This window comes from Gymnodraco acuticeps, unplaced genomic scaffold, assembly GCF_902827175.1.
Source record: "Gymnodraco acuticeps unplaced genomic scaffold, fGymAcu1.1, whole genome shotgun sequence".
Taxonomy (NCBI): domain Eukaryota; kingdom Metazoa; phylum Chordata; class Actinopteri; order Perciformes; family Bathydraconidae; genus Gymnodraco; species Gymnodraco acuticeps.
This window is the reverse complement of record NW_022992313.1, coordinates 440,883-455,272: the sequence shown is the minus strand read 5'-3', so window position 1 is coordinate 455,272 and position 14,390 is coordinate 440,883. Positions and strand designations below refer to the sequence as shown.

General features: G+C 43.0%; 1 protein-coding gene across 1 annotated transcript; it reads right to left on the bottom strand.

Annotated features, from left to right (window-relative positions):
• Positions 1 to 354: 354 nt before the first annotated feature.
• Positions 355 to 14,390, bottom strand: ppm1f (protein phosphatase, Mg2+/Mn2+ dependent, 1F). The gene is given in 9 exon segments (XM_034208397.1): positions 355 to 2,022; positions 2,665 to 2,758; positions 3,067 to 3,210; positions 3,750 to 3,938; positions 4,036 to 4,155; positions 4,157 to 4,239; positions 5,259 to 5,389; positions 7,018 to 7,201; positions 14,301 to 14,390. Coding segments are annotated over 9 exon segments (1,332 nt in total). The 5' UTR covers positions 14,347 to 14,390; the 3' UTR covers positions 355 to 1,681.

Below are 14,390 nucleotides of genomic sequence, written 5' to 3'. Positions count from 1 at the left end.
TTTCTTCTAAATGAAATGCTGACATTACAAAATGCATGGTGTTATACTGCAATGGCAGTGAGATCAAAACATGTGGTTTGAATGGAAGTCAATGAGGCATTTTTGACACTACACAAAAAATAAATAATGCAATCATATCAATGTTGTTGTTAATCTTTGACATATCCAAGACTCTAATAACCACCAAAGCCCCACCACCTGCTAATTATTATATTGAAAATATGTAATTTGTGTATTATTTATAAATGATGTCATTCAAATAATCAAACAGGCATTTAAAGGGTTAAAATCCTGAAAATGATAAAATAGTTTTAGCACTTTACAAGTTGATTTATGAAAAAAAGGAGAACAAAATACTGATGTATGATTTAATAACAGTATTAACATACACATTCCTTTATCATTGATTTTAATGAAGCTGTTGATAGTAAATAGTATGTAAAAAGCTCATCATCTTGTTAGAAATACACAATATTACAACTCAAATCGTAACAGCTGTAACAATATCTATATTAATGTTTTCAATAAGGCACAATAAAGAACAGTTAAACATGTGTAAAAACAAAGGAGTCAGAAGGGTGTGATCGAGTAAATGATACTCCTTTACCTCAGCATGTATTAAGTTCTATGTCACTTTGATTCAAAACAAACCATTGGTAACTATTCCAAAGAAATCACAGCATGGGGCCAGTTACAAAATCTACTGAATAAACACGTCGTCGTCTTCCTTTATAGTGCTAAATACTCTTAATAGCAGAAGAGTACAGCTTCCATCTGGATTCACTATCCTGCATGCACCAATGAAAGTATTTGCTGCAGCTGAAAGTGTTGAAGACACTTGAAATAATGTCAGTGTGAATCCTATCCCACTGCAGAGCCTGAAATACTGAACCTTTTCGAAACATGAGCTCAAAGATTGTTTGCGACCCAAAATCTACATTTCATTTTAAAATCAAATATGGTTAATGCATAGAGAACATTTGATATTGACCAACAACAGTAATACAGAGAATGAAGACCAAAACAAAGTCATACACATCTGAATCATGTGCATTTCTGTGCTTTAAGCTGACCTTTTTCTGAACATAATAACTCACACACTTATGAAGGGCTACCAGGGCCAGGCCTACAGTAAGTGAAACCAACGGGAGGGGGGAGATAGCTACTCCTTTTTTTTGCATTAGTAGAATGTAACAGACATGTTAAGAAAATAGTTTAAATATTGAGAAAACATTTGAATATTAACTTCATAACGTATGTCAATTTAGTATAAAGGCGAAGAGTTTTGACTAAAGTTGATATGACACATTTAAAGTAGAAATGTGGAACACTGTGGATAATAGTCATTTGCACATATACTGTAAGTTTGACTATATCTCGATTTGTGGACTTTATTCCTCTCATCCTCCACTGACTGAGACCTAGCCTGGGCTGGATGCTTGGCTGCAGGATACTCAGAAGAGGCCCTTAGATCACTTTTGCCTTTGGACCCCTGCGTCATTCAATACATCTTTATTCAAAGGATCTTGTTAAAGCAGGGCAAAGAGTGACTCCGCCCTGCTGTGTTAATGAGCTCTGCCAGTCTGCAGGATCTGGGACAGATACTGTGGAGGAAGAAGTTCAGAGAAATGCTGAGTCAGGCAGTAGCTTGGCCCAGTGGTGTGTGAGCAGCAGACCTTCTTCACTGTGCTGGTCCCATGGTGGAGCTCTGACCCAGCAGCTGCTCTGGTGGGTGCAGGAACACCAGCATCACGGTGATGTTGTCACATGAGCCCGCTGCCTTGGCATGGGCTACCAGCTGCTGAGCCACTCTCACCCCCACAGTCTCCTCAGATGGATCCAGCATGCCCTCGGGGTCATCAGACTGCCTGAGTGCATCTAGGACCAGTTGTGGGACTTCTGAAGGTTGGACTGCATCAAAAAAGCCATCGCACGCCAGCAGCACATAGTCCTCGTCCCCGCTCAGCTGGGTGGTGAAGCAGTCAGCATCTCCGGACACGTAGGGCTTCTGGTCAAAGTCACCTGCAGGAGGGATGTGGATTGGTTGGACAGCGTCAGCTAAACACAGCTGTACCTCTTCAGACTGACTCCAGGCCTGAAATCTTATCTTACTAAATGTTTACTAAAGATGAATCAGTGTCACTGCTTTTGCTAATAACAATTTAAGATATATAAAAAAAAAAATGCTGCAGACAGGATTCAGAAATGTAATAATGACCCATTTTAAGGAAATGATCGGGTCTATTTTGCAGATTTCCTAAGTGTCCACAAGAGGGAGTCATTGTCTGCAGAAAATGTGTCATAATTCCTGTTGATCATATACAGTAGACTAATATGATATTAAACATGACCACAAAGTCAGGACAGGTGATGTTCTGGACATTCCACTGTCGAGGCTCTCTTGTTTTTACAAAAACATTGGTAGCCTGTAGTTGAGGCAGTGGTGTTAGTCAGAATCCCTGACTAACCTTTAATATCGTTTTTTTTATTAACATATTACATTATTTCCAATAGTCTATTCTCTTCACCTTATAGCTTTTCCCTGTGTTGCGCTGCGTCCAGTAATGATTGTTAATGTTGGAGCTTTTATCCAATCATACATCAGTATTACCTAAGCCCAAACTTCAAAAGGGGATGACACATAAATGCACTTTTCGGACTCACCTATAGCTCTGGATACAGCATAGGTGCCATTCACACGCCAGCAACCCATAAAGGTGACACAGCCACCGAGATCCTCAATCCTCTGTCTCTCATCCTGGGGGGGGCGACAAAAGAGACCAAGACTTTGGAGCCGTCCAATGCTTTTGAGATGCTGTTAGACTCTACATCCTTTTGACAAATTAAACGTAGTGCATCTGACAATTTATTGCCAAATAATCAGACAACAGCCCCAGATCACACAGAGATGAGGTTTCATCTTTATGTTGAAACAAGTGCTACACGTGCCCCAGAACCTCCTCCTGTTGTACCCCTGTGAGTTGATCATGTGATACTTCCTGACCTTCTCTGTTGGGAAAACATAACACTGAGAAGTGAGCACGTGCATGTGTGCATCATCCCCACCTCTCGGTCTGGTTTATGGGGCTCCATGAGCGTCACAGCCTGTCCCTTTCTGACCAGTGTGGCCTGAGAGTCTCCCAGCCAGGCCACGGTCAGCTGCTGACCCTGGATCAGCACAGCCACGCCTGTAGTGCCGCTCCGCAGCCGCTGACAACACACACAACACACACAGATCTGAGCCTGGGTTTCTGAGCAGAAAGAGAATCAGCATGCAGAGGAGGAGCTGTGAGGCAGCGCTCTGATCTACTTTTAGGCTGCACACTTCCTACACATGTTGGATAAAAGAGAGGTGGCTTCAGGTGAACACAAACATAACAATAATTGTTATATACACGAAATGATGCAGATGGTAGAAAAAGTAAAAATACAGAAGTTCAATATCAAAAACAAACTATAGTTATTATTACTTAGTAATACTATAGTTATTAATCTTATACGATTAAAGTACTTTGTAATGGATCCTTTATATCAATTGCATCCATTTATAGTATTTCTCTTAAATGAATCATTCTAGTAATGGGTCATTATTGGAGAACACACTTTGTTCCCTCCCAAAGGGATATTAGGGGTGGAACAGCAGCTAAATATAGGTACATTAAATAATAAGAGGGATACCCAACTGATAAGAATAAAAGCAATAAAAAATAGGAGTTGTAAGCGAAGGTCACCTGTGGCGCACTTCATACCTCTCTCTTGGCTTTGCCCCTGAACATGAGGTCTGTGTGTGTGAAGGCTTGTTTCAGGGCAGTGGCGGGGTCCCTCTGCAGGGTCTCCTGTCTACTCAGGGCCACATGGAGGTGCGTGGCAGCGTAGGTGGCAGCGTCCACCCCTCCATGGCCGTCAAACACAGCGTAGTAGGCACACTGCTCTCTGTCCTGGACACGGAACAGTGTGAACAATAGCATTTATAGCATACAGCTTTTTTTAAACAAACCCATGAAGAATATATTATTATTTGTTTGTATCTTGTACCTTGAAACCAAACAGCTGGTTGAACTCAGCCAGTGCCAGGTGTTTGTCCTCCATCTTCCTCCTCGTGTTCTTAATGGCATGGACAGAGCAGCGGAGGAAGCGGGGAGGGGGGGGGGAGGGGCTCAGGGAGGTTTTGATGCCATGCCAGCGCCACATTTATAAGCTTGTTGAGGAAAAGCCGTTGGACTGCCTCCGACTGAAGCACTGAAGGGAAGACACAAGTAAAATAAATCAATTAATCACAGTCTTTAATACTTTTTCGCCATTGGAAATACAATACATGACAAATGAATGTGTTTGGTTTTACATCATTCGTTTCTAGGAGCAGAGGATAGCCGTTTCCAGCTCCTAAAAAGCAGCCTGTCAGCGCCGGCAGCAGAAACACAGACCGTGACTAGCTAGCACTCAGTCTTAAGGAGCCAGAGTCTCTCCTCCAGAGCTGCTGGAGATCAAACCAGAACCAGAAGCAAGGACTCTATTTCTACAGTATTGCAAGTAGCATAGGGTACATCAGGGTCATCCAATTAGAATGAGTATCGGGGGAGGATCAATTATGAAGTTAATATGACATGTCTCAATGTGGTATTGAACACTTTTTTGCTGAGGAACTTAAATAAAAACGATTGTTTGAAGGAGGTAGTTTTCGCAGCAACATAAATTAGACGGTTGAGAAATAATTGACCTTTTTAACTTCCTAATAAAAGAACAGCATGCAACCAGTAATAAAGAAAAGTAGGATTGGGATTTATTACCATGGTATCAAGTTGGCAACAAGAATCGAGTGAAGAAATTCACTGGAGTTTTTGGGGGTATTGGGTAGGGCTGTGCTAATACATCAGCTGCTGTTAGCCCTATTTAAAACCATCGGCTACAGTTTCCGCCCTGGAAGCGAGTGTTTTCAGGATCAATACATCACATTCAACTATCAGAGTGTTCTCAACTCCTGATCAGTTCACTGGGAGAAGTTCTGCTGCTGATTCAGACTGTGTGGCAGCAGACCAGCCGTCCCCGGGGAGGGGTCTGTCTGAGCATCTGACCTTGTAAATCAGATGTAAGTTCTGTTTGAGTCGGGTGTTCACACAGTGAGCATGCAAACAAATCTTTACTCTAAACATAGTATGAGACATTTGACATTAGTGCATCTCTAGTCTTGGGAAACCCCTCAATATAACACAGTATGTTTCAACAGCACCACAAACTGCAGCTTCCAAAATAAAACTCACAGGCGACTGGCTGTTCCTCCTCCTGGTTGTCCTCAGCCTCCTGGGGGCAGTGAAAAGGTGAAAGGTCTTCCTGCAGCAGCTGGGACTGCGCTGCCTGGCAGAGGAGGGCACTGAAGCCTGCAGGAGCCCCCCTGAACACACAGACACAGGCAGGGATGCATGGTGTATTTTGTCAAGATCCAAACAGGAAATGTCCATTCTCTTTTACAGAATTACATTCCTGTTGCAGAACAATTCTGGGCTTAGGAAACAGGACACGGGGATAACAATGGGGTCTCTTCAGACAGGATGTGGAGCATTCTTGGCAGCAGTGGCGAACCGTGTCTATCACAACTGGACCTTCTGTAGACACGCCCCCCCCCCCTCCCCCACGGCATTATAATGTCCGTCTTTTCACTGAATTGTCGTCTTGAAAAGGGTACTCACAACAATTCCGCAACAACTTCATCTTCACCTGTTGCACTTGTCATTTCAACGTTAAAAACAATAAAACGGCATGAATTGCTTCGTCGCATTAGATCCTCTGTCTCGAGCCAGTTAACTAGCGGGCCTTCTAGAATACCCTGGAACCGAGGGGAACTCTGAAAGAACACGCCCATTGGCTACAAGTCAATATATGATTGGTTGATCAAACTGTCAGTCCAAACGTACGCTCTCATTCAGTGCAACGACCAGGGCATTCGATCAAGGATGTAGAATACCTTGAAGGATATTCTACCCAGAGACCCAGAACAAGATCTGATTGGTTGCTTTCTTTTCTAACACAAAACCACTGAAATGCGTAGTGCATGGTCCGAGAAGGACGAACAAATCAACGTAACACTGTAATATTACAGATCAACACAGATACCATTCTCATTTATTCATTTTATTTATATAATTAAATCGATGTTTTGTTTGTTTTATCTGAGTGTTCCAGAGTATCCTCTGAATACCTTGAAGGCCCTGACGGTTCACCACTGCTTGGCAGGGCATAAGAAAGAGCAGAAGCGAGAAGAAACAGTCCAATTGGTCTTGTTCTTGCTTCACACATGTTTGCTAAAACATTTGCACAGTGCAAGTGAATAAGGAATGAGACACAACAGGGTCATTCTTACTGGTTTACACTGCTCCTAGGCTGACAGCCTTCTTCAGTCATGCATATGTGAAACAGATTCATAAGCTTTGATCAAACATGCAACTACCCATGCACAGTGAGGGGGCAGGCAGGACACACACACACACACACACACACACACACACACACCACACACACACACACACACACACACACACACACACACACACACACACACACACACACACACACACACACACACACACACACACACACACACACACACACACACACACACACACACACACACACACACACACACACACACACACAGCACACACACACACAGCACACACACACACACACACACACACACACACACACACACACACCACACACACACACACACACACACACACACACACACACACACACACACACACACACACACACACACACACACACACACACACACACACACACACACACACACACACACACACACACACACACACACACACACACACACACCACACACACACACACACACACAGCACACACACACACACACCACACACACACACACACACACACACACACCACACACACACACACACACACACACACACACACACACACACACACACACCACATATATATACATAGTATACATACATACATACAGTTAATCTTTTGTCATACCTTACAGCCAGCATCCTTATACCCAGCTCCAGGCTCTCTCCCTGCATCTCCCCCATAGATGCTGTGCTGCTCAGGGGGCTGACGGGCAGTGCACCCCCTTCCTCCAGAGCAGCCGGGAACTCCTCCACAAACCTCCCCAGGAAGCACCTGGCCGCCTCCTCCATCCCACTGACTGCAGCAAGCTCTGAGGGGGGTCAGGGGTCACAGGTAACAGTGGAGCCTTACAGGGCAGAGAGAGCAGGGGGGGGGGCTCAATGACACAGCGAGCAGCAGCTTGTAGGCAGATAACAACGCGGTTCATCGAGCGACTGGAAAATATACTACCAAAACTATAAACATACAGTGGCCCTTTCTCATTTCACTAATTCCCCCTCCTCGACTCCTCGGTCCTCCGGTAGTGACCCGGAAATGAATTTCAGCGCGCCATGTTGAAGGACATTTCATTTCTCTAAATGCACTTCGAGGACCGAGGATCAGGCGTGGATATTATTTTATTAACTGCTTTCATCGAGACGCGATGTTTCCAGAGAGAACAGCTGTGAGGTCCGTGCAGAAAGCAGAGCAGTGTGTATAATATATATCACTCAGTATAACAGGCCTACTCTCTTTATTTGCTTTAGTTTAGTACAGTGCTTCTCAAAGTGTGGTCCGCGGACCACTGGTGGTCCGTGAGCGCCCCCTAGTGGTCCGTGAGCGCCCCCTAGTGGTCCGTGAGTATATTGGTAAAATTTCACATTTTAAATAAATAAATAAATTTAAGTTTTTCGCACTCTCGCGGGAATATCTCCGCAATGGAGCAAGCTTAAGTTTCACTTTCAATTGCATGATATAGCCCAGATAAGCACCTTCATCACACATGTTGCCACTTGTTTGTACCATTTTCAGGCGATTTGTAAAAAACGATGTGTTTTTGGATATTTGTGGAGTTAGGTGGTCCGCGAGTGTTTTTTTATTGGTTAAGTGGTCCTTGGTATGAAAAAGTTTGAGAAACACTGGTTTAGTAGATATCTACAGTCGATATTTTTCTAAGACCATTTAGTGCTTCACATAATAAAATACACAACGGCTGTAGCCTGATTATGCTTTAGGAGCAGTAGGTGTGTGTGGTACAGTGTGTATAGGTGTGTGTGTGGTACAGTGTGTAGGTGTGTGTGTTGTACAGTGTGTAGGTGTGTGTGTGTGTGTGTGGTACAGTGTGTAGGTGTGTGTGTGGTACAGTGTGTAGGTGTGCGTGTGTGGTACAGTGTGTAGGTGTGCGTGTGTGGTACAGTGTGTGTAGGTGTGTGTGTGTGTGGTACAGTGTGTAGGTGTGTGTGGTACAGTGTGTAGGTATGTGTGTGGTACAGTGTGTAGGTGTGCGTGTGTGGTACAGTGTGTGTGTGTGGTACAGTGTGTAGGTGTGTGTGGTACAGTGTGTAGGTGTGTGTGTGGTACAGTGTGTGTAGGTGTGTGTGTGTGTGTGGTACAGTGTGTAGGTGTGTGTGTGGTACAGTGTGTAGGTGTGCGTATGTGGTACAGTGTGTGTGTGTGTGTGGTACAGTGTATAGGTGTGTGTGTGTGGTACAGTGTGTAGGTGTGTGTGGTACAGTGTGTGTGTGTGTGTGTGGTACAGTGTGTGTGTGTGTGTGTGTGGTACAGTGTGTAGGTGTGTGTGGTACAGTGTGTGTGTGTGTGTGTGTGTGTGTGTGTGTGGTACAGTGTGTAGGTGTGTGTTGTACAGTGTGTAGGTGTGTGTGTGTGGTACAGTGTATAGGTGTGTGTGTGGTACAGTGTGTAGGTGTGTGTTGTACAGTGTGTAGGTGTGTGTGGTACAGTGTATAGGTGTGTGTGGTACAGTGTGTAGGTGTGTGTTGTACAGTGTGTAGGTGTGTGTGTGGTACAGTGTATAGGTGTGTGTGTGGTACAGTGTGTAGGTGTGTGTGTGGTACAGTGTGTAGGTGTGTGTGTGGTACAGTGTGTAGGTGGTACAGTGTGTGTGTGTGTGGTACAGTGTGTAGGTGTGTGTGTGGTACAGTGTGTAGGTGTGTGTGTTGTACAGTGCGTAGATGCAGCGGACAGACGGGTCTCAGTTGGTTTGGTGTCCTCAGCTTACTTTTAATACTTGTAAATACAACTTTTGGCCTGTAATTTATTCTCCTCATTGTAGCGACCAGAGAGGGGGGGGGGGATATATATATTTTTTAATTTTTTATTTAGCCTTTATTTATACAGGTGTAGATCTCATTGAGACACAAGGTCTCATTTTCAAGAGAGACCTGTCAGTGGTAACACTACCACACAAAGTTACAGACAGACAGGACACTAAACACAGAGGCAACACTAAAATACAACATCGTAAAAAAGTAGTCATTAAAATCCATATACAGTAGTCAGATATAGCAGGTGCAAACACCCACAGATGATTTCTCCAGCTTTTTTAAAATGAGTTTAAAATCCGTGATGGGTATCAAAGTGGTCAGCTTAAGTTCCTGCTGAAGTGAGTTCCAGGTCGAGGGGGCTGAGTATGATATGGCTTTTTTCCCAAGCACCGGGCGTACTGAGGGGACGGACAGAGTGAAGTAATGTTGAGATCTTAGTCTATAGCTGTACTGTTTGTGTGATATGTAAGTGGATATGTAGAGGGGCAGCAGTCCAAGCATAGCGGTATAGATGAGTTTGTACCAGTGCAGTGATCTGCGCATTTATAATGATGTCCAGTTGACTAAAGCGTACAGCGTGCAGTGGTGTGTGAGGGGTTTACAGTTGGTTATGAACATCCCCGTAGTCCAAGAGCGGCAAAAATGTGGCAGCTACAAGCCGTTTCCTCGCACTTGTGGAGAAGCAGAACTTATTTCTAAAAAATAATCCCATATCCAGTCTCTGACAGTGTTACGTTATTATGAGAGTGCTCTCATACTTGTTTGAATCTGAAATTGTATATATATTTATATAATCAATTGCTGGTATACTAAACCAGCTGCCTGAGGAAATGTTTCTCCCCGCTCTCCGTAGCCTACTGTATGACTGCGGCGGGGCGGGAAATGTAGCGTTGTACCTACACTTCCTACAGCGTAACCTGGGACCAGGGCCGGCTCATCCGGGCCCATAGCACTGGCGTTATAGATGTTCGCCTAGTGCGCCAGATCTGTGGAGGCGCTGCGCTGACAGCTCTGGGAGGAAAAAATAAAGTTTTAACCGTTGGGGCTCATCCTAATTTTTGGCCTTGATGTAACAACATTCATAATTAAGTAAATGTAACACCCTTTTCACCCCGGTTACACGTTTCATTTGCCCTGTACGATGGGCGCTGTAAGTGATGAAAATGGGGGATGTTGGCATATCTGGCACCCGCAGCTCACAGCCAAAATGCGAGTGAGCGAGGAAGGGTGCACCGGTACGCGCAGTTGTTATTAGAATCTGGTGCCGTGCTAGCTGCTCTAACGGATATAAGAAGAAGATGTTTCTACAATGATGTGGAGGGAGAGTCCTCTCCAGTCAGACTGAGAGGCTGATAACTACAGCCCAGTGAGGTAAGGGCAGGACTGCAGTTTCCCGTGTTCAGTGAATGCAACAGAGGCAAGACACCAGACCAACGAGAGAGTTGCATGGAAATACACGTGTGCTTGTGTCATTCAAGCTCGGCTCTGTGTGTGTGTGTGTGTGTGTGTGTGTGTGTGTGTGTGTGTGTGTGTGTGTGGGGGGCAATAGCGCATTTAGTGTGTGAGAGAGAGAGAGAGAGAGAGAGAGAGAGAGAGAGAGAGAGAGAGAGAGAGAGAGAGAGAGAAAGAGAGAGACCGGTGCTAGCGGGGACCGTGATGTTAGCATCTGGTTAACTAGCTGCACTAACGGACATAAGGAGCTGTTTCCACAACAAGCTGGAGGAGACTCCTCCCCTGTCAGACTGAGGGGCTCAGGTGAGCTAAAGGACTCTGAGTGTTTAGAACGGTTTTGTCACAAATTATTCAAAAGATTATTTCCGAGGCACACCTTCATATGATCATTATAGTTATACAAACAATAAGAGAATAAATGAAAAACAGGTATGAAATACTATATGGCAGTAAAACAAGAATACAGTTTGAAAGGGGAGTGATTTGTAAAATATCCATAAAGAAAAAGAAAATCTGTTTACAGTTCTGTTTCATATGGGTGCTGAGAGAGGTATCCATAGATCTCTTAATGTTGCTCTCAAAGTGCACCAGATTGATGCTTTCAACTTCAATATTTAGAAAAAATCGTCCCGGGGGAGCATGCCCCCGGACCCCCCTAGAGGAGGTGAGGTCCGCCCCCCACTCATAAAAAATAGCACTTTACCCCTGCCTATATGCTCTGAGCTGATTATGGAGCCTTCATTGTAACAGTCATTCAGATGCAATTAGCCTATAAAAGGCCTCAAATTGGAAGCACTGTCTGGGCCGTCTTTGTCACTAAATTCTGCAATAGGTAGATCTCGCCTTTCACCTAGGCCGAGGTTGGTGATCTTGGGCTTAAAAAGGTTGGTGACCACTGGTCTAAGTTATCTCAGTGGGTCTCAAACGTTTTGATCACAATTTATGTAAACACACTCAAAGGCAAAGGCACTCCTTTATAACTATTGGGATAAAAACAGGTTTGAAATCATTCCAATGTATAGCCTACTATAGGACAGTAAACCAGACATATCGTTTTAAACTGGAGAGATACAAAAATATGCATAAATAAAATAGTAAAATAAAATATGAATGAACAACAAAAATAAAATACGTTACATGTATTTGTTATTGGCTATGGGTTATTGGTTATGTTCACATACTTGTTTAATTATTAAAATGTAAACCGATCTTTTTCATATGGGTGTTTAGAGTTGTACCCCCTAGATCTAGTCTCTAGTAATTCTGCTTAAAGTGCACCAGATTGAAGCATTTTACTTTAAAATGTTCAAACATTTCTTCCCGGTATGCCTGAGAAGGCAGATATGCTTGTTTTTCTCAACAAGAACTGTTCTTTAAAAGTTGGACTGTTGCACTGTTGTAGCTTCAGTGGTTCTCAGGTTACAGTTACATAGCAGTGAATATAAACAGACTGATTAATGTGAATATTACTGTAAACTAACCTGTGTATAAGTTTCTCGAATAAATGTAATTTTTTTGGTGGAAGAAGCATGCATCATTTGTTTACCCTGCCCCTCAAAGAATCGGAATTGAGAACCGTTAAGAACCGGAATCGAAAAGTAGAATCGGAATCGTGGAAATTCAAACGATACCCAACCCTACTTGTACCTCTCTGATACCACTCAATGAATGCACTGACTTGCTTGTAGAACCACGCTACACAAAGCAGATAGCAACACCTATAAAAACTTAAGAGGACATTTTAAAATTATATTTAAAGAAAAAGCCCTGACAAAACAGCAGGGCTCTATTTCAGTAACTATTAACTATAGAAAAAAAGACAGCAACAGCTGACATCAAATCTTTGCTGAGCCTAAGGATAATCATAAATAAATAACATAGTGAAAATAAATATATTGCAATGCTCAAAACAGCAGCATCCAACCGTCTCTAATCCTTGGATATTACATGTCACTGCATGCATGCACCGAGCAGCTGTAGCGCAGAGATCATCATCATCATCATTCTGTCTTGTATTACTTGACAAAAAACAAACAAAAAACGGCTCGTTCTCGGGCGCGAGCCGGCTCCCGTCGTTCACTTAAAAGAGCCGGCTCGTTCGCGACCGACACATCACTAGTTGCCACTGATGGCAACCAAAGGCCAAGAAGTAGTTGACATTTATTCTGAATGGTTGCCAATGGCAACCGTTACTGTCGAGCCCTGATATGCATCAGTCTGAAGTACTTTGTGTGAATAGATTTTCGTTAAGAATGTGACTCTTAAAGCACTTTGTGATTTTATCACTATTTCAGTGAAACAATGCCGTTTTTGGTAGAACATGAAGCACTTTGTAAGGAATAGTGTTTTGGTAATGGCAGTTTGTGATTTTAAGGCTGTTTATGTGTGTGTCTTAGTGAACATGCATCAGTCCTCTGTGTGTGTGTGTGTGTGTGTGTGTGTGTGTGTGTGTGTGTGTGTGTGTGTGTGTGTGTGTGTGTGTGTGTGTGCGTGCGTGTGGTGTGCATCACAAGCTGCCAGTGCTCGCAGTCTACTATGTCGTGTACTATGCTTTCCCAGAAGTAACGTGAGTTTATGTGCGAATGCTGTTTACAGCATTCCACTATAGTTCTTCGATTCTTCGATCATCTTCTTCTTATTATTTCACCAAATAGTTTGGCTCTCCATAACTTCAGCATACTTTCAGCTACAGAAACCATTCAAATATCAAACTATTCAGCCTGTTCAGCACATGATGGGAAACTTTCAACTTTTTCAAAATATGTTATACTTTTTGAAATATTCAGCTGTTTAAACTCTTTTAACATGTAACTCAATGGGAGGATCCCGGTGTTTTTGTAAACATTCATACACTACTACTTACATTTAATATCTAACTCCTTCAGCCTACAGAAACCATTCAACGATTACATTATTCAGCTATTTCAGGACATTGAGGCTATAGGCCTACATGTTGTTGTTTATACCTTTTTTAAACCTTTTCTTTTAAATATTAAGCTTCTTCACAATTTGTCCTACTCTTCCAGTTTAACATTTCACTTTCAAGTTTTCAACAGTCAGCAGTCATTGCAATGCATTTGAGCTGTAACAATTTGATTCAAATGATTTCACTTTTCTGCATTTCTCCGCTAAGTTCAGGAACACACTGACTTGGTCTCTGTAGCTAAAAGCAGCTACCATTCAGCTAATAGCATATTCAGCTTTTTCTGCATTTTCAGCCGTTTACAGCATTCACACGCATTTTCTAGTTTCCCTAGTGTTGCACTCAGCAGCATAACATTAGGTCATAATTGGCTACATTATATACTTTATATACATATGCCATCTTTAATAACTGTAATATATACCGGGCTGCTAAATCCTAAGAACTGCTACAGGATTTGATTTGTTTTTGATCTGTATTTTTGAAAATTATGTAACTTTTTATCTTTTTTTAGCATATTGTTTATTATAGTATAACTTAGTACTTTTTTTTAACGCATGTAAGATATGCAACACAGCTGTCTGTGGCTCTTTCCTGCTGTAACGCTGCAAATGTCCCCTCTGTGGGACTAATAAAGGTATTCTGATTCTGACTGAGTAGGGTGCACTTTCTTAATGCTACATTGAGCTAGCCTGAAACATGACATTGTCTTTAGCACAGTAAAGTCTTAGGAACAGAGGTAAAGATTCACTGAAAGCTCAAACACTGACCTGCTGGAAGACGTGATGTTAGAAACACTGCTGCTAGTATCGCCATAAAAATAAGAGGTGAGGTGTGGTGGATTCCGGCTGGGTTCCGGG